The sequence below is a fragment of the Colletotrichum higginsianum genome, chromosome 9 (assembly GCF_001672515.1).
Source record: "Colletotrichum higginsianum IMI 349063 chromosome 9, whole genome shotgun sequence".
Classification (NCBI taxonomy): Eukaryota; Fungi; Ascomycota; class Sordariomycetes; order Glomerellales; family Glomerellaceae; genus Colletotrichum; species Colletotrichum higginsianum.
Window position 1 is genome coordinate 46,745 of NC_030961.1, and position 19,730 is coordinate 66,474.

Here is a 19,730-nt window from a genome sequence, read left to right on the forward strand (position 1 = left end):
GGCTAGAATTAGGGTTTTATGGAAGACAGATAGCTACATTGTTTAAATGGAGCAGACGAGACTTAGACTATTATAGTTAATTTCTATTGAAGCTGGACTAGCAAAGAACGATTTCAGGACCAAGGTAAAACATTAGATGGGCTGCTTAAGCATTGCAAGAATTACTTAGAAATGCGCTATGCTAAAATGCAAGATAAACAATGTAGCGATATCTGCGTGTGGCAGTGTCATGCGTCTGACTGACTCAAGTTCCATGCCTTGACATTGCGAGGTTTTAAGCTCCACCTCCTTCTTGGCATCTCGGAGCATTACCTGTTTCGGGCCGAGAGGCTCCCAACTAATATACGCTTCTCTTCAAGTCTAGACAGCCGACTCATCTCGACACTTCAAGATATGGCAACAGCAGGTTTTCTTACAAACAATAATTCAAAAGCTTGTTGGTAAACCGTTGCAGTCATGCCAACATTTCTCAAAATAGGTCTTGACCTTAGCGTCTGGGTTTTGTTGCTTGTTAGTGCGCATCTCCTAGCATGCGGTCTCTGAACAAACGCTGACGTTAAAGACTTGCCGATAGAGTCTTGTAGTTTTGATTGGTATGAAGTTGACGACCCTCCAAAGGCACCCACTTCATCAATTCCCCGGTCCATTTACAGCCCGTTTCAGCAATGTAAGTTTTATCTTTCAAAACAGAAACTCAGCGGCGTCAAACTTATCTGTTCTCGTCGCTAAACAAAGACGATAGTTAAACCATTGTTACATTTTTTTTAAAAGGGAAGCAGCCCTATGAGTTATTGGAAGCTGCATCAGAAGTACGGTACGTGTGGTTTGGAACTGTGATGGCAGTGCTAGTTGCTTACATTTCAGTTGAACAGGCCCAGTTGTAAGGGTTGCACCGAACGAGCTCTCGTTTAACACCGCTCAGTCATGGAAAGATATCTACGACAAACGCAAAGGTCATGAAACATTTACCAAAAGTGATTTCTATGACGGTGGCAATTTCGCTGCTGAAGCGCACTCTATAGTGAGCGTGCGGGACCCTGAGGAGCATGCCCGCATGCGAAGATACTTGCGCGATGCCTTCTCTGATCGCTCACTTCGCGAACAAGAGCACTTAATAACAGAGCTTATCAATAGTTTTTGTGAACAAGATAGGCGAGCTTGGGGACAAGCCATCTGGTATCGACATCGTCATGTGGTTTAACCTGGTGACCTTTGACATTATTGGCAGCCTTGCCTTTGGTCAATCTTTTGGCGGCATCTCCTCCGGTAAGCCAGCTCGTCATCATTAGTATAATTCGTTTGTTAATATCGAGTCTACAGGTGTTGAGAATGCCTGGGTCTCCATCGTGGTCAAAAGTCTTCGGATGGGGGCTATGGCAGACTGCTTCAGGAGATTCCCACTGATAGGGAACATCATAAAGTCAATGTTTCCACGTCTTCTGAAACAAAGTGGTACATGATGCAAGAACGCATGAAAAAAACACGATGGACCTTGTCCAGAGGTAAATTTCTTCCATCACTGTTGATAAAACATGGATGGGTTTAGAGACTCACAACCTTTCAGGAGGATAAACCAACCGACTGACCGCAAGGACTTCCTGACCAAAATTCTTCAACATCGACACACCGACAACCTTTCCGATGTTCAAGTCGCAGCTCATTCATCTGATTTTGTGTATAAAACCCCTAAGACGTTCTTGATTCTGTTCGCTTTCGCTCAGGACAAGGGAACTACACGGTTGACTACTTGGCCGCTTGCTGACAGGCACCATAGGATTGCGGGAAGCGAAACGACTGCCACGGCTCTTTCATGCGTTACTTACTATCTTCAAAAAAGCCCTGAGAGTCTACATCGATTACGTGAGGAAGTCCGTGGCTACTTCAAGTCATTTGATGATATCGACGACGCGTCAGCTACGGGTCTGCCGTTCTTGAACGCTGTAATATTGGAAGGGATGAGAATGTATCCACCTTTGCCATTCCCGCTACCGCGAATTGTTCCTTGTGATGGCGGTACAATTGATGGATACTTCGTTCCCGGAGGTGTAGGTGTTCTAGGATGCAAAACAGCTACTAGACGTCTTTTTGCAAAGAAGACCTTGTGCTGACTGATACCTTACAGACTGTGGTATCCACCAATCCATTCGCGTCGTCAATGTCGCCCTCAAACTTCCATGATCCCTGGATTTTCAAGCCCCAAAGATGGATGGATTTGAGAAACAAAGATGTTCTTTCTTCAAGCCAGCCGTTTTCTCTAGGTCCACGAAGCTGCCTTGGTAAAAGGTTAGTTGACTCGGTTATTCCAAGCTGTTGGAAAACAACAAACACTTGGCGCATCTCTACTTGTAAACAGACTACTGACAGATTTTTCTCATAATCCCACAGCCTCGGTTGGCTAGAAATGCGCACAATACTTGCCAAAATTCACTTCAAATACGACCTGGAATTGGTTGATCCGAACCTTGATTGGCATGCTGGGTCAGAAATGCACACCCTTTGGCAGAAACCTCAGATGAACATCATTGTACGCTCGAGATCAGATTGTGATACTTAGCAAAATTAACGCCTTGTTTTTGGATCTATAAAATCTTGAGTTATTGATAGTAGATAGGAAATTTCTTAGCAATTCTGAGAGTTAATATGCTTGAACACTTCTGCTACCTCGCTCTGCTATCTCACTGAGATTGTTTCACTTTCTTTGTCTTTTTCAGGATCCCAATAGCCCACGTATCCATCTCTCCCAGTCAGGTATGTCCCTAATGCTTGTTCCTCAGCATCGGCTCGGAACACGGCGTGTTTCTTGTTCGTCCATTCCAACCCTTTCCAAATAACACCTTCAGTGTCAGTAAACTCGGCATCCATCTCCGGCCGCAGTAGATATACAATAGAGTATTTGTGTCTTCCCATTTCGTCTTTGTGAGGGATAATCCGATGTAGACTTGATTCCAGAAGCCCGCCAGATATGAAACGGAGTGCGTCGCCCACGTTGACAACAGCATGGCCAGGTTTGGGTGCAATGTAATACCACTGATCTTCGTTGGGTTTCAACACCTGCAACCCTGCAACTTCAGTAAAAACAATCGACAAACTTCCTGCATCGGTGTGGGCAATCTGGCCGACTTTCTCTGGTTCGTGGTCTGCAATGGTGTACTTTAGAAGGCCGAGCGCCGTTGGGCAAACGGCCTCTTTCCGGTGGTATTGTTGGTATGCCAGTTTCCCGTCCAAGTCGAGGGCGTTTGACAATCGTTCTAGAAGCAAAGTACTGATCTCTCTAAAAGTCGACATAGCCTGCTTCAATAGTGTTAATCGGGACGCAATGACTTCTGGACCAGGAAATGAAGCGCCATCCGCAATCTTGGAGATGGGATGCTCGAAGAGCTTTTGAAATGTTAGTCTCGCGATTAGCAAAAAGAAATGGGGAACGACATTCCATGAGGCCCTCAAATCCGTCTTTCTTCCCCTCGATAGGACCGTTTCCGTGGCCTGCAGGCTTGTACCTGTTGAAGAAAGGTGAGTTTACTTGGTTATCCACTCGAGAGCGACTCCTCTCTGCTAAAACGAACATAAAGACCTACCCCATGACCAAATGCTCGTCGTGGTCTCTGTCAACCAGCCATTCCATTTTTTTATCCTGCGGTAAATCGTAGAAGCTGCTCGCCAAGTCATACATACATTGGACTTCTCTCATCACCTGTCCAGAGGCGACCCTGCGGCAATCTAAGTAAAAGAATCCGAGCTCAGTGCAGGCTTTTAGCAAATGCTCAACATGTGACTTGTCTCCATCCATTAGTTTCTCGAGAGATACGACACGTAGAGCGGCATCCTCTTCAGCAATCTTCTCAGTGAGACGGTTAGTTGTAGCCATGTTGTCGCGTCAAAGAAGTTACGCGAGAATAGTAGAGATCCAGAGGGCGATGGCTTCGTGCATCGTTTCTAATAGGCCCATCGCACAATGAAAGCGACCTGAGACTGTCAGTCAATGAGAGGAAGGATTTGGTGCTGTGTCGTTTCATTTCCCCTTTTGGAAAGCTCCGAAGCTTGGGCATTTGTGTCCCAGCTCGGCAAAGCTCCCAATGTAGACACGCAGCGAGTCGCTTCAATATCTAAAGAAGCACAAGCATATGCAATTGCAGACATAGATCTGAACTGCTGCCTAGGGATGCACTTGCCATGGGTACTACTCGAAACATCATCGAGCGAAGTCTGGTGCCCTCTATCAGATGCTCAGTGCTAGCAACCAGGCTGAAACTTGCAGGCAAGGCCGGCAAAGCACCATATCACATGAATGTGACTTTCTTTTTCCAGTCGATAGCTTTATCTAAATATTCAACATCATATATTTCTTGCAATCTGTGTATGATTGAACTGATCCCTACGAGAGCGAAACTGTATCACAGCCAAAAAGGAATTAGCTGTTTTGCCAATGCAAACCAGCCACGCTTTGCATATCGCATCTATTGCTAAGACAATCTTGAGTTCCGAGGGACTAGCTCCGAATTCCATTTATTTATTTTCCTTTTAGAGCAACTGTTTTCTTATTTGCTGTCACCCTGTAGGGTATTTAGAAGAGGTACTGTTAGGCTCTTGATAAGAGCGTGCACAGTTATCGCCCATAGAGCCCCGAAGTACGACTTCATAGCCTGTTTTAATGACCCTTTGCCTCGATCTAAAATATAACGGCTATGATGTGTAACTGCTTCCTTATTGGGAATTGTCTTACAGCTGAAAAGTGTTACTGGGGGTCTACCCTTCTTGCAATAGATATTCAGAACAAAATTCTATTAGAGAGGTTCAGAAATCAAGTAAACAAAAGCCACATCTCCAAGATCTTTCTCATGGCATATCTATATCGTCTTCGTAGAAAACCAGCACCCTAACTTCTATGCTTTGCCTGGGCTCTTCATCAACTGTCTCGGGGTCTGTAAACGCCGCATGTGGGACTCTTCGCGCACGTCCATCTGTTTTCGACTCGTAACATTTGAAGAGCATCACCTCCTCTGGCGTCTGGTTATGCTTGTAGTACCAACAATGATCATTGTTGGGTAGCATCGTGCATGGCTCTCCCACCCAATCTGGGTAAATCAGCTTTATGGGAAGAATGTCCCTATCAGGGACTGATTGAGAATCACAAACTGCCAGCGGGTCTTTGCGAATTGTTTTGATGGGGCGCCAAACATTGATAATCTGGAAGCGTGACTGGAGAAGCCGGGTGGCGTCTTGCCCCATATGTCGGATAACCTGGTTTCTTGAAGCCCATTCAGACTGATCAATGTGTGCTTGCCTTACTGGCCGACGCTCTTCGTCGGAGTGGGAGGCAACAGGGTTCGGTCGCCGAATTGTGTGGTCAAATATGTGCAGTCGAGAAGCACCAGTCCTGTTTCCACGTTAGTCTTTCCAGCTAATATGTGTACCAAATGGTTGCTGACATCTTTAAGACCAGTTGTTGAACCTCGGTATAGTAGACTTGCTTGATCCGTTCCTCACTGTCAAATGTCTTCTCCTGGCTTACGTGGGAACAAAGCTGAAAGCCATGGCTGTCTAGTGTGTATTTGTGCTCACTCCCGGTAATGTCGGTAATCGTGGTATTCAAGTCGATAGAGGGTTGATTGAATGTACTTCTCTTCCCGGCAATACTTGGGGCATGTTCCGTACCGTCGCCTGGGTCTCGGTAATAGTTGATAGTAGTTCGTACGTGACGAGGGACTCCTGCCTTGGCTCTTCTGCTTGAACCCAATGGGTTTGAACAATTCATGGTGATACGTATCGCTGTTTTTTTAGGATGTTAGAAAACTTGCTGTGTAAATAAACCGTCTGATATTTTGAAGGCTATCCTTTTGCATGGTAGCTTGGGACTAATGCGTAGGCCACTTTTCAATAGCTCGATTCTTAAGAGGGAAAGATGCCGATAAAGGCAAGACTTTAGGCTGTATGAGTTTCAGAGTAACCTATGTTGAAAAGCAAGAACAAAAAGCCTATCCGTAGTTTGGGATGCATCTGCTGGGGATTAAACATTGGCACTGAAGGTCTTGAAGGCAGTGTGTTCCCTCCTCAGACTGCCAAACTTTGCCTGTCCCTGCGCGAACTGATTTCTCTCCCATTTCATATACTAGAGCCCCATTTACGGTCGCCTAAAGCCATTGGATGTTGCCAGCCTCTCCTTGTTATCAAAGTTCTCTCTCAACGCAATTACAAGTCGAGGCTGTCTTGACTGTTGCAGAACGCGTCAACTTCATGCTGCTGTTCGTTCGATTGCCTAAACCGGTCGGTCCGGAGCATTTTTCCGCAATGTTTCCCTTTCCGGCTTCCTCCGACAATCTTTGTGCCTGTACGGCAAGATCCCAGCAGCCTACGTTTCGTCCCAACATAAACTCGCAACGACGGCAGCAGTACCGTCACGCATCTAACCAAGTCTCATTGCTCAATTCGCATAACTCAGGATTATTGTCTTCCAAAGCTTGCTTGCGTCGTTCTCTAACTGATTTTGAAAAGATGATATCGCTCCAAAGTTTGGCATCGTTTATTCTTCCTCTAAGCACTGCGTCGCCAAAGACCTTGGCCTTTGCAGAGTCTGAGCCAAAGCAATACAACCCAGCAAACGGGATAGCCGGTGCCCTTTTCAAAGCCAAAATTCACCCTCGAGAACCAGAAATCTCTGCGGAAGTAGACAGTTTCTTTCTTGACCATTGGCCTTTCGTCAATGAAGAAGCAAGAAAGAGATTTGTAGCCGCAGGCTTTTCCAAAGTCACATGCTTTTATTATCCTCATGCGCTGGACGACAGGATTTCTCTCGCATGTCGGCTTCTGACACTTCTATTTCTCGTGGACGGTAGGCATCAATTCTCTGTTCTAGATAGTTTGCGCCACAACCCCAGCATTACTGTTCAGTCAAAGACTAATACAGTGTTCCTACAACAGACATACTGGAAGACATGTCACTCCAGGAAGGTTCGTTGTACAATGAAAAGCTGATTCTTCTGTCGAGAGGTGACATTGTTCCGGATCGCTCTGTGCCGGTAGAATGGATCACCTATGACTTGTGGAATGACTTACGGACGTGTGATAAGTCACTTGCAGATGAGATATTGGAGCCTGTATTTTCTTTCATGAGAGCTCAAACGGACAAATCTCGCCTCAGTATCAAGCAATTGGGTCACTACCTCAAATACCGAGAAAAGGATGTTGGGAAAGCGTAAGTGTTTTGAGCTCTGCAGTCTTCTACAGTCTTTAACTCACACAATCTCAGACTTCTTTCTGCTTTGATGCGCTTTAGCATGAAGCTGCATATCACGCCCGCGGAGTTGAAATCAGTAGACAATATCGAGTTGAACTGCTCTAGGCATATCTCGGTTGTCAACGATATATACAGTTGGGAAAAGGAGTTGAAAGCCTCTCAAACAGGCCACAAGGAAGGAGCGGCATTGTGCTCGTCGGTTTCTGTTTTGACTTCAGAGACAAACCTAGATTTTGCAGCATCGAAGCGGGTGTTGTGGGTTATGTGCCGAGAATGGGAATTGGTTCACAGAGACCTTGTGGCAAAAAGATTACGATCGCCTGAGCCATGTAGTCAAGACCTCCAAGATTATATGAGAGGCCTCGAGTTTCAGATGAGCGGTAATGAGGCATGGAGCGAGATGACCCCTAGATACCATTCAGTGTAGCTTATCATTGAGTGTTTTCTATATTTATACTGTCAAATCGTGAACTTTCAGTTACGCTTCTTCTTATTCTTCTAGTTTCCTCCTGTTTCAGCTTGACGAGAACAACCGTTTCATATAACCTGTAGATTGAACTCTTTTTTCGTTCGGGTCGCTGTACGGCCCGTAGTGGACTGCCTTGCCGCGAGTGTTTTCCGCAAACGGGATCTCGCTCTTTATGCGGCTTATCACATCCTAGATAAAGGTTAGCCTGTTCAATTAACGATCAACGAGTACTCTTTACCGGGTTGTAGATGAAAGGTCGACCAAACGTGATCAGATCAAGTTTGCCCTCTGTGACGAGTCGGTTCGCCTCTTCAACCGTGTAGTCACGATTAGCCATCAATAGCGTTGGGCTTCCCGGGAACTTCACCAGTGGCCTAAAGTAAAAGTGCAGGCTGCCACGTGCCCGGCTCTTGGCAGCCATACAGGAAGCTAGCATTCATTTTAACACCCTTTCTCTCATGAAACTTAGCGCATACATTGCTTAATTCCGCTTTGCAAGGGTGAATTGGACATCGAACCATGTTGAATCAATGTACGATAGAGTACGCACTCGTTATCTACCAGTTACCGACTGCAGTTTGACGTCCCAAGGGAACATTGGACTTAGACAGCGAAATATCCGCATCAATAAAGTCTACATCCCCGTTGCCGCCGCCATAAGTGTCCATAATGCCATTTGCAGCCGCTGTGACTTTAGCCTCCAGCTTCTCATCATGGGTGTTGACAATGTTCTCCGGAAGCTTGGCCAATGCTTGGTCAAGATCTTCGATGATATCTCTTACGTCCTCTGTCCCAACCGAGAATCTGATAAAAGCCTGTCGTAAATTGTCATTAGCTGGCAAGTCTTTAAGGGACAGGTCGCTGTATGTTCTGATGAGACTCACGGGTGTGATTCCTGCTTCTCTCCTGTCCTTTTCAGACATAATAACATGTGTTGAGTTCCAGGGATGGGTAGCCAATGTTTTTGAGTCGCCAACACTGCCAGCGATATTAGAATGATCAGGCATGTTGTGGCAATGGTTTTTTCCAGTCACTCACTTGGTTTGATGGGAAATAACCTTAACGTAGTTCAAAAGCATTTTGCTGGCCACATCTCCTCCTTTTGGACCAAATGAGAGAACGCCTCCAAAGCCGTTTCTCAAATAGCGTTGGGCGTTTTGGTGATATTGGTTTTTTTCGAGGCCTGGCAATGGATGATTAGCATACATTGCGGCGTTTTGGCACTGGGCCTCTAGTCCACAGCTAAAGGGTTGATACCTACCGGGATAGTTTACCCATGCAATTCTTGGATGTGACTCCAAAAAGCGAGCAACTTCCAAAGTGTTTTTTGCATGTCGTTCGCACCGCAGACTCAACGTTTCCATCCCGATGAGAAGTTGCTGTGCAGAGGCTGGGCTTAGAATCGAGCCCACCTCCATCAAAATGTCAATCCTCATAGCCATGGCGAAAGATATGTTTCCAAAGGCTTTCCAGTATGAGAAACTCATTGGTCCATCTTTCTTGATCATCCGAGGGAATCTCTCGCCTGCTGCACCCCAGTCAAAAGTGCCACAGTCGATGATCACTCCGCCGACTGTTGTTCCGTGACCACCCATCCATTTTGTGGCGGAATGTAAGATGATGTCTGCCACCAAACTCGATAGGCCGGCACCACGTGCCACAAGCACCAAACGTGTTGTCAACCTTGCTTGTTAGTCTCATGCAGTGAGAGGCTTTCGGGCTATTTTGGGTTCATTTACCACAAATGGGATATGGTTTTCGTGTGCCACATCAGCCAGGCCTTGGAGATCAGGAATACTGCAACGCGGGTTGCCAATACTCTCGACGAAGAACATTTTCGTGTTTTCGTCGATGTGTCTGGCAAACTCCTCCTTTGTTTCTTGCTTGGCCCACTTCACAGTAATGCCAAGTCGAGGCAACAGTGTTTTAAAAAGGCTGTATGTACCTCCATACAGATTGATGGAGGCCACCACGTTGTCGCCTGCCCCGGCTAGGCAAATGATGGTGTTGAAGATTGCTGCTTGGCCAGATGCCGTACCAACAGCGGCCGTGGCTCCTTCCAGAGCGGCGGCTCGTTTCTCGAACACAGCCACAGTGGGCTTGACCAGGCTTGTCAGCCCCCATAGCTAGAACTAGAAGAGAGACTTCAACCTACATTGGAGATCCTGCTGTAGAAGTATCCAGCTTCCTCAGTTGCGCACACTCTTTTGGCGTGGGCACTGTCGGTGAAGACGAATGACTGAAAAGTCAGAATTAGTCAACGGCATATTGCCACTCTCTTCTTCGAATTTAGACTTACAACGCTGTTATAGATAGGAACTGCTCGGGCATGTGTTTCTTTGTCGGGCCGATGACCACCATGGACTTGCAGAGTGTCGTATTTCAGACCAGTATCAAACTGCTCCACTTTGTAAGGCTGGAAAGGATCGTGTCCCTCTGGCAAGACACTGAGCTGAGTGACGCCATTGGGCAGTGTCTTATCCTGAATTGGTTCCCCCATACTTAGTTGGCTGATAGAATAGGGATGGAGATTCGACAAACAATTCAATTATCTAGACTTATCACAATGGGGCACTTGAATTTATCTGGCTGGTCTATCTCCTTTTACACACTTCAGATACGATTTCAGTGTCTCGGCCAATTTCCCCATTCGGGAATTGCGATATTTCGTCCCAGGACGTCAGGTCTTTATGCTCCTGGAAGAGGCCGTGCGATGCTTTTGCGTCCCGGCCAGCTTTGGAAGCTTGCCGACCGGCGACAGGTGCGTTTTTTTCCCAGCATGGAGATCATTTTACACTTCAATTACATAATTCCCCAAGCCATCCAAGGACACATTGTCAAGCTCAATTTCCACAAATGTGTGTGCATTGCGATCATCATCTCTCTGTCACAATGGGTTCTTTGCATGAGGTTGAGGCATTCATCCTGCTTGGCCTAGCTCACCTCAGCGCTCTTAACAAACTGGCTTTGGGCTTTACACTTCTAACTCTCATGTTGGCATTAACTGCGCTTCTGTTCACACACAGTCAATTCAACAATCAGAAACTTGTTCCAAATGTCTTCGTTGTAGGAGGGGATGATGCACAGAGCATCAAGGCAAACCGAGAGCGTTTTCGTACACAAGCCAAAGAAATGCTTGAGGAAGGATACAATAGGGTCAGCAAACTGCTACACTTCCTATTTTAATGAAGAAATACTAAATCATTCCAGACTGGAGGCGGTTTCTTTTACGTTCCAAGCCCACTCGGGGAGCGGCTCATGATACCGACAAAATACTTAGAGGAGCTGAAAACAGCCCCAATTGATCACGTTGATTTCGTTGCTACTTTCATTGAAGTGAGTTGCAATCATACTTTCCCTCGGTTCCGAGTTTGTTTTGGAAATATTAACAGAACCGACGAGATGTTTGAAGGAAAGTATACAACCATGGGAAGCCGCTCAACTCTGCATCCTCGGGTTGTGAAAGGCCAACTCAATCACCATCTAGGTGAGTCAGATAGCCGACTAGATTAATACCTAGTGTTTTGACAATTCCTAGCCGAAATCATGCCAGCAGTCCAGCAAGAAATTCGCGACGCTTTCTGCGACGTATTTCCAACTTGTGTAGGTATGTCTCAAACACAACATCTCTCGAGTGCCCCTTGTCATACTTCAAACTAAAACACACAGACTGGACACCTATTCCAGTTGTGGATTCTCTGACTCGAATTGTGGCAAGAGTGTCCAGCTGCATGTTTGGTGGCACAGAATTGTCCCGTAACAAAGAATGGGTTGAGTCATCTATAAGCTTTGCAATTGATGGCTTCATTGCCGCACAGAAGCTCAAAGGTTACCCTGAGTTTTTAAAGCCGATTGTAGCACGATTTATTCCGGAGATCCAAAAGATCGCAGGACACTATGCCGCTGCCGAAGCAGCAGCTATTCCATTACTTGAGGCACGACGACGCACTGGGGAAGCAGCGGCCGATCTTTTATTTTGGATGGAAAAACAAGCCATAAACGAAGAGCATGATTTGAAGTTTCTGGCTAGCATTCTCCTCAAAGTGAGTTTTGCTGCAATACATACAAGCGCGGCAGCACCTGCTCAGCTGGTTTACGACTTGTGCGAGAGACCTGAGTATATTGAACCGTTGCGGGAAGAAATTCGCAGTGTTGCCGACTGTGATGGGTTCATCGACAAATCTGGGTTCCTTGGCATGACAAAAATGGATAGTTTCATGAAGGAAAGCCAACGATTCAATCCTCTTCTCCTCAGTAAGCATCCTCTCTAACAAACAGTAGTTCATCAGAGCTAGCCATTGATGTCTACTGATAGTTACTTTCGAGAGAGTTGTCCACCGACCATTCACCCTGTCATCGGGATTTACGATCCCAGCTCACACCACTATTGGTATTCCAACACAGGCAATTACTATGGATAAGTTGCTTTATCCAAGTCCCGAAACCTTTGATCCATTTCGCTTCTCTAAGCTTAGAAAGGAGCAACCAGAAATGGATGGCCGCGCTCAGTACGTTTCGTCAAACTCATCCTCATTAAGCTTCGGATACGGTAGGCACGCTTGTCCAGGACGTTTTTTCGCGGCACAGGAGATCAAAGCCATAATGGCTTTTCTCTTGCAGAATTTCGATATGCGGTTTGCCTCAGGTCAGAGTCGCCCAAAAAGCATACGCGTGGAAACACAGTTTCTTCCGGATCCAATGGCAACAGTGGAATTCAGAAGACGGCAACGATAATGAAAGACTTGGTAATTATAGGTGATAATAGTAGCACGTTTTTCACCATAAAACCGCTAAGTCTAATAAGATCTCAAATGTCGATTAGCAGCTTTATTCTATGTATAGTGGATTCTATCAGCTACATCTGTATATCCTCTCTCATCTGGTCTTCATATAACTCCATAATTGTTGTGGTTATAACATCTATGATTGTCACACAGATAATTCTTCATTGTTAATTTCTCCCGTGTTCTGATTTTCTTGTACAAGTCAAAGTATAGCAGACAGAAGCAACAACTTGGCACAGCTAGCTTGAGTAGTGTTAAACTGTTCGGCGAGTTTCTGTTCCAAATCTTCGTAATGCAGCATTTCTGCTGGCAGGCTAAATGCCGAGGTATCATTCACCACACAGCTTTAACTTCTGCAAGGAGCGTTGAAAGTTTCACTGAGGCAGATGTCCTTGCGGATGACTCATTACGGCGCAAGGTCTTGAGTCGTTGTTGACGGAGTGAATGCCCGAACCCCGAGCAACGTGCCGGGGAAGCCGCCGGTACACATATCATGCTGAAGAGAAACCTTACAGCTTTTGTCAGCCCATTCCAGCGCATATGAGGGCAGTCCATAGCTCGAGAATGTCCGTTCCAGAAGTATTTGACTGCATTGGCTCATGACGATGGGTCTTCACCGAATACATTGCCTGCACATTTCAAAGCTGCGAAGCCTCAGCAGATCATGGCCTTCGAAAAGGTCGCTTGCGTTTACCTTAAACGGGGTTCTCCATGTGACATTTACTTCCTTCTTAGGGTTGGGAATGCATGATGGCGTGGAATTCTCTCTCCCCTTTCCAAAAATGACTCGTTGTCTAAACTTTGCAGTGCCCTTAAGCTTTGGTGTCATTAAGGTTACTAGCGTGATACGATGTAGCCCAGGTCGTTGGGATCATGGCCGAGAATCAAGAGGTCTAACTAGTCGAAATAATGACAGGCAAGGTCCATCCATGATTTCCTAGCTAAAACGGCTTCGGTGGTTTTCTAATAAGGTTGAAGGTAAGTAATGTACCGCAAATTATCTGCCGTCAATCTTGATACCGTTATCTGATTGTTTTGCAGTGTTTCTATCTACCCTTGTGCGTTCTTGTCGACTCGTAAGCTGTTCACTCGAGCAGGCCGCATAGTGACTCAGTGAAAGATGCAGCCGAGTAGGACTATCGCGACAATGTATCTAAATATCCATCCCACTCAGTGCTTCTTGCAATTCCTGGACCCTTAAGGCGATCGGCTGAAGGGAGCTCTGTTGCGATTCCAATCTCCTCTCCTCTGCATGGAGCCTCAGACGATCCAGTAAGCTACCGAGGTTTTTCGCCTGGGCCAGGATCAAGAAACCGAATATTTCGCACCGCTCCTGGACAGTGTCGATATGATACTGACCAAGAGAAATCGGGACCCAACGGTGTGCATGGCCATACACCTCGATCTGCGCTGCGTTTCCATCTGAGCCGCAAGCCAACGTGGTTGACTCCCAGACCGAGGCTACATCTTCCAGTATTCCAACAACCTTCTCTGCCAATAGGATAGAGAATGTCATTACCCTTGTGGGATTTCGACATTCTGGGCAATTCAATATTCCTCGACACTGTGATATTAATCCTTTAAGTGAGTGCAGTGACTTTTCTGCCGTACAGAAGCTGGTGACCTTGCTATAACTCTGTACTTTTTCCAAAAGTGTCAGGGTGAGAGTTACGCAGCGACACGTCGTTGCTGCGCTTGTCAGACTTGTTGCAGTCCTAGAAGGTGACACTTTTCGTGCCTGGTGACGGTATGCATTCGCCACAGTGACAGTCGGGGATTCTGTAGCATGTGCGCCCGCCTCTTTGTAAGATGAAAATGGAATTGTTGAGCTGATTCGTTGTGGTAAACTGGTAGACGACGTCTTCTTTGCGGAGACGAACTGCCGAGATTGGTGCTCGCCAGCTCGCTTTCTAGAGGAATAATCAATTAAATTCCATTGGAAGTCATCTACGCACGTATTAGCGCAACCGCCTGATAGCTTCCCAGTATCGTGGGACAGAAGCATCATTTTGGCGAATTTGGTTCCCAAAGCCGACGATACCTACATCAATGATACTTACCTGACGACGAATTGCTTGTGGCGAGACTACTCTCGCGCGTGGTTGCTTTGTCTTTGGGAGATGTGCAGGTCGCAAAGGCACTACCCATCTCAAGAGCTTCTGCATCTTGCTCCGATAAAGCCCCATGGACATCAAGCAGCTCATCCATATCAAAATCGTTCGTGTTTGACTCCATGTAGTCTGGTAAGTCCAAATCTTGGAAATCAGGACTTGTGCCGGGCAGCAGCTCGCATGATTGGGAGCCGGATGATTGGCTCGAGTCGATGAATCCAGGTGCTTGGACTAAGGATTCTCCGATCTGGGATCCTCTGGCTGATTGTGTATGTGCAGCTGGCAACAACTGTTCAGATCTGAATCCTTCAGCTGATGTTGTGATGATCGTCTGAGCCGCCACAGTTGTCTTTGCTGCTTCCACTGATAAGGAAGTAGAGAGGCGTTCCCCCAATGGCGGCGATAAAACCGTGCTGCTAGATGTACCATTGTCAAGTGCTGATGTTCTGTCGACTTTTCGTCGTCTAGGCTGCGAGATATTTGAATATGTGCATGCAAGGTTTCGATCCCTACACCGATGACATCCGAATCTATGACCAGTGCATTTCAGCTACACGAACGCAAAGTTAGCTTCACTTTGTTGTTTCAGTCGATTGTTAGTCGGAGACCTACTTTCTTTGCTCGACATCCGTCGCAAGCAAAATGATTCTGGTTCTGCCCAGGTTGCGGAGGTCGATTCGTGCTCGATATGCATACGACCTCTCCGTGCCGATCCTCAGTGCGAAGAGTCGCGAACATTTTGTCGGCAGCCTGTTCTGGACCTGCAAAGAGCTTTCAAATAGGTGAAGGCTCAGAGGGTGGAACAATTTTTCTATTCAAGGGCAGGATTTGATCATTTTGAATCATCAGCGCTGTTTCCCTATCAAATGACTGTGATTGGGGTGCCTTGTCTCTTGAAGCAACAGCAGACAGATATGTCTTCGCAACAAACCCGAGATGAACCTTCTTTCCCTAGCGCTGAACTTAGATTGAACCCTTTTGGAGTCGCACTTGGAAAATTGGGAACAAAGATTTGCTGCATTGTTCTCCGTGTGGCCTCTCTCATCCGTCACAACGGTCTCGGCCATGCCTGAAACTTCAGCTGGTTACATTACAGCCCGCGGCTCGGCAGAGGACCTGGGAGACCATACTGGGACGAGAACTGCAGGCGGAAACACCGAGCCTACACGACCAAGAGAGCAACTGTGGCAAGACTCTGCGCCTTGGGAATAGATTGTCAATGGGAGCGAAACGAGGAGGACGCTCTGAAACAGGACTTTCTCCATCAGCTTCGGCGCTCTAAAGACACGTACTGGAGAGGAAAGATCGCCGCAGCCTCCACTGGCAAAGACGTGTTCGAAATGGTCGGGTGGCAGAAGGCCAAGGGATCCTTCCAGACCCCTCCACTCCGGGATGGGAGCAATCCATCCGCGCTCATCTCACAACCGAAGGAGAAGCGGGATCTGTTCGCCCGCGTCCTCCTCAGAAATGCTGCCATCTCCACGGACATACCAGCAGAGAGCCCAGGACCTCGCCTGGAGGCCAATCTTCCTTTCCCGCGTGTCACAAAAGACGAGGTACAAACGTCAATCTTCTCTGCGAGAAGCACCACCCCCGGGTCCGACGGAATCACAACGGCCGTCCTCAAGACAGCGTGGCCCGTTATCGAGGACATCGTCTTCCGGCTCTACAGCGGATGCGTATGCGAGGGCTGGCATCCCACCTGTTTCAAAGAAGCTATCCTAGTCATCCTGCCTAAGCCGGGCAAGAGAGACAGGGCGCTCCCGCGCTCGTATAGACCAATCGCGCTGTTGTCTGTGCTCGGAAAAGGCTTGGAGAGACTTGTCGCAAGAAGGCTTGCCTGGATCACAGTCAAGTTCCGGGTACTGCACGACCAACAGTTCGGGGCCCTCCCCCTCCGCTCGTGTAGCGACCTCATCGCTGCGGCCATCCACGATATCGAGTGTGCCTGGCAAAGAGGTCTTGTCACCTCTATGCTTACGCTCGACATCAGAGGGGCCTTCGACGCTGTGCTGCCAGGGAGGCTGATCCGACGCCTCCGATGCCAAGGATGGCCGGAGAACCTCGTGCGGTGGGTCTCGAGTTTCGTCCTCGGGAGAAGAGCAAGAATAAGGCTAGACGGAGAGATGGGGGACGTCTTCGACCTTGAGTGTGGGCTACCGCAGGGCTCGCCCGTGTCTCCCATCCTCTTCATGCTTCACATCGAACCCTTATTCAAGCTGGGCACTGTTCATCCAGGCAGGAAGCGATCTCGATTTGGCTACGCCGACGACATTGCCATCATGGCAAGCTCAACCTCACTAGAGGACAATTGTGCCCTGCTAGCGAAAGAATGGGAAGAAGCCCAAGAATGGGGGGCGTTAGAGGGAATCACTTTCGACACCGATAAATCCGAGCTCATCCACTTCACCAAGAGACCAAAAGATAGAAACCCGCCAATCACCGTCAGACTGCTGGACGGGAGACAGCACACAGTTCAGGCCGTCAATCAAGGGGCCTCCCTACGGTGGCTTGGGGTCCACTTCGACCGGAGACTCACTTTCAAGAACCATGTGAAAGGCCACTGCGCCAAAGCATGCCAAGTAGTCAACGGACTACGGGGACTAGGGAACACCGCCTGGGGCGCGCCGACACACCTGCTGCGCCGTGCTATTGCCTCCTGCGTACTGCCCATTCAGTACTATGCATCAGAGGCATGGTGGCCGGGCAGGAATCGGATCAAGAACGGACACACCGCCTCGAACGGGGTCAACGGTCTACTCAACCAACTTGACATTACGCAGGCCAAGGCTATTCGAGCCGCACTTCCTGTGTATAGAACGACGCCTGTACCGATCCTACAGCGTGAAGCTGCCCTGCCCCCAGCAGAGGTGATGCTAGATGCGAAGCTCCATAAAGCCTCCGTAAGGATCCATCGCCTTGACGATCGACACCCCCTCCGAACGAGGCTCGGAGACAGGCCCGGACCGGACTCAAGACTACGGCGAATGGCAAGCCTTATCGAGAGACATGCCGAATACATCGACCCGCTAGAGCTACCGCCTTGGGAGCGCTCAGCCGACTGGCACACAGCCCTGAGCATGGTCGGCTATGAACCAAGGAAGACCAAGGATGAACTGGCCACCGCCTTTACAGACAGATTGGGAGCATTCTCAAAGCGGGACATTGTTGTCTATACTGACGGTTCCCAAATGGTGGACGGTAGCAGAACCGCCGCTGGAGCAGGCTGGGTCGGGTACCAGGCCACACGGCAGATCTTCCGAGGATCAGAGCCGCTCGGCCACCAGACGGAGGTCTTTGACGCAGAAGCGCAAGCCGCTTTTCGGGGCCTACTGGAAGCCATGAGGTCTCCCACGGCGCGGATGGCAGACAATGTTCATATCTGCCTCGATAACCTCGCAGTCGCAGCCAGACTCGTCACCCGGAGCCCAGGAAGCAGCCAGGCTAGGTTTAGGGCCTTTAGTGAGCTCTCTGCCTCTTGGGCACAGAGAGGACGGACAAGCTGGACGATGCCTGGCAGGGTATACATTTGGTGGTGCCCTGGACACACGGGAATAGCAGGAAACGAGGAAGCAGACGCTCTTGCCAAGGAGGCCTGCAGACAAATCCCAGAATCACAGCCACAGCCTACATTGGCGCACTTGAAGCGGGAGTCCAGAGCAGCCGATCTCCAGGCTTTCGCCAGGAGATGGCCGTCAATCTGCCCTCGGCAGTATGCCGACCTTGGGATAAGTCCTCATCCCAAGCCCCCCGAACTTCGCCTTCCTCGGCATTTGCTAGGAAGGCTATATGCGGCAAGATCGCATCATGGAGACTTCGCAGCGTACCACGAGAGATTCGCCCACCAAGACGCACTGCTTCACTGCAGTTGCGGAAGACGCAAAACCCCAGTACACTTCTACTTCTGCAAGCGTGGCCGTAAGGCCACCCCGCGGCATCTTCGCCGACGTATGGCGAAGGCAAGCATAGATTTTCTGCTAGGTACTACGCAGGGAGCTTCTCTTCTGTGCGAATGGATGGAGGCGACCAATTTCTTTTCCGAAATCTGCCCAAGTCACTGAACAGGAACGTTAGGTGAAGACGGCAGCCTGTAAAATAGTTTAGATTAGGATAGACCATGTCGGCATCGCCCGGCACGTCCCTTTTTACTCTGGACGTTAAATACATCATCATCATCATCATGCCTTGCCTGGTGGGGCTGCGTCACCTGTAACTTGTCGGGTCGTAACATCCTTATCAACCGCCTCTACGAAATCTCTAGCCAAGGCCCAGTTGATATTGTCAAGTGGTATAACTACACTACTTTTGATATTATTAGCGACCTGAGCTTTGGTGAACCCTTTGGGTGTCTTGAGAATTCTGACTATCACCCCTGGGTTAAGGTAGTCTTCCAGAATGTTCAGATGCTAGCCTTTATCAACGTTATACGGGGCTTTAAGGGTTTTGCAAAGCTGCTTAAGCTGTTGATTCCTAAGTCTGTAGTTGAAAAGGGACAGTCCTACTACAAACTTGTTCGGGAAAAGGTCGATAAGAGAATGGCTCTTGGCACGCCAAGGCCAGATTTTGTTGAATCTATGCTTAGGAAGGGTGCAGAGGTAAGCATCTATAACCCCTTTCCCTTCTTTTCTACATTAGCGACAATTCCTTTTTTATCTATTATCTGCATACAACATCCGTACCTTTTACTAAGGGTTGTAATTCTGAAGCTAACTTACATCTTCCTCCAAAAGCCTATGACAAAAGACGAGATATATTCAAACTCCATGAATTTAATCTTGGCCGGCTCTGACACAACGGCAACGGCGCTCTCGGGAGCAACCTACTTCTTACTTATGCACCCGGAGATGCTTAGGAAAATTACTGACGAAGTCAGAAATGGATTCAAAAGTAGTAAGGAAATTGACCTGACGAGTACAGCAAAGCTTGAGTTCTTCCAAGCTGTTCTTGAGGAAACTCTAAGGGCGTACCCGCCTGTCCCCTCTGCTTCACCTCGAAAGACGCCACCTGCAGGGCAGGAAGTGCTTGGGCGTTGGATACCTGGCAATGTAAGTGGCAACCCCTTGTGTAAATTGAAAAAGGGGGCTCTAACTAACAAAATTTGTCTATAGACAACAATAAGCCTGTGGCATTGGCCG

General features: G+C 48.0%; 7 protein-coding genes across 7 annotated transcripts; 3 read left to right on the plus strand and 4 right to left on the minus strand.

The window, feature by feature from the left end:
• Positions 1-1,532: 1,532 nt before the first annotated feature.
• CH63R_12285 (Benzoate 4-monooxygenase cytochrome p450) lies at positions 1,533-2,554 on the plus strand (the record flags this gene model as incomplete). Its single annotated transcript, XM_018307259.1, has 3 exons — positions 1,533-2,045; positions 2,123-2,283; positions 2,386-2,554. The coding sequence occupies 3 exons, from the start codon at positions 1,533-1,535 to the stop codon at positions 2,552-2,554; spliced, it is 843 nt and encodes a 280-aa protein (XP_018151676.1).
• Positions 2,555-2,670: 116 nt separating this feature from the next.
• Positions 2,671-3,865, minus strand: CH63R_12286 (Gibberellin 20-oxidase; the record flags this gene model as incomplete). Its single annotated transcript, XM_018307260.1, has 2 exons — positions 2,671-3,497; positions 3,673-3,865. The coding sequence occupies 2 exons, from the start codon at positions 3,863-3,865 to the stop codon at positions 2,671-2,673; spliced, it is 1,020 nt and encodes a 339-aa protein (XP_018151677.1).
• A 968-nt stretch (positions 3,866-4,833) lies between these two features.
• On the minus strand, positions 4,834-5,752 carry CH63R_12287 (Catalyzes late reaction in the cephamycin biosynthetic pathway; the record flags this gene model as incomplete). Its single annotated transcript, XM_018307261.1, has 2 exons — positions 4,834-5,374; positions 5,427-5,752. The coding sequence occupies 2 exons, from the start codon at positions 5,750-5,752 to the stop codon at positions 4,834-4,836; spliced, it is 867 nt and encodes a 288-aa protein (XP_018151678.1).
• A 737-nt stretch (positions 5,753-6,489) lies between these two features.
• Positions 6,490-7,658, plus strand: CH63R_12288 (Aristolochene synthase; the record flags this gene model as incomplete). The annotated part of the gene is made up of 3 exons (XM_018307262.1): positions 6,490-6,826; positions 6,916-7,189; positions 7,244-7,658. 3 exons carry the CDS (start codon positions 6,490-6,492, stop codon positions 7,656-7,658), a joined length of 1,026 nt encoding a protein of 341 aa, XP_018151679.1.
• Positions 7,659-8,257: 599 nt separating this feature from the next.
• On the minus strand, positions 8,258-10,200 carry CH63R_12289 (O-acetylhomoserine (Thiol)-lyase; the record flags this gene model as incomplete). Its single annotated transcript, XM_018307263.1, is given in 7 exon segments — positions 8,258-8,678; positions 8,739-8,883; positions 8,962-9,383; positions 9,440-9,497; positions 9,505-9,799; positions 9,856-9,939; positions 10,000-10,200. Coding segments are annotated over 7 exon segments (1,626 nt in total).
• Positions 10,201-10,592: 392 nt separating this feature from the next.
• Positions 10,593-12,434, plus strand: CH63R_12290 (Cytochrome P450; the record flags this gene model as incomplete). The annotated part of the gene is made up of 5 exons (XM_018307264.1): positions 10,593-10,856; positions 10,911-11,187; positions 11,239-11,307; positions 11,370-11,954; positions 12,016-12,434. 5 exons carry the CDS (start codon positions 10,593-10,595, stop codon positions 12,432-12,434), a joined length of 1,614 nt encoding a protein of 537 aa, XP_018151681.1.
• A 1,203-nt stretch (positions 12,435-13,637) lies between these two features.
• On the minus strand, positions 13,638-15,333 carry CH63R_12291 (NmrA-like family protein; the record flags this gene model as incomplete). The annotated part of the gene is made up of 4 exons (XM_018307265.1): positions 13,638-14,431; positions 14,545-14,958; positions 15,022-15,064; positions 15,208-15,333. 4 exons carry the CDS (start codon positions 15,331-15,333, stop codon positions 13,638-13,640), a joined length of 1,377 nt encoding a protein of 458 aa, XP_018151682.1.
• Positions 15,334-19,730: the final 4,397 nt, after the last annotated feature.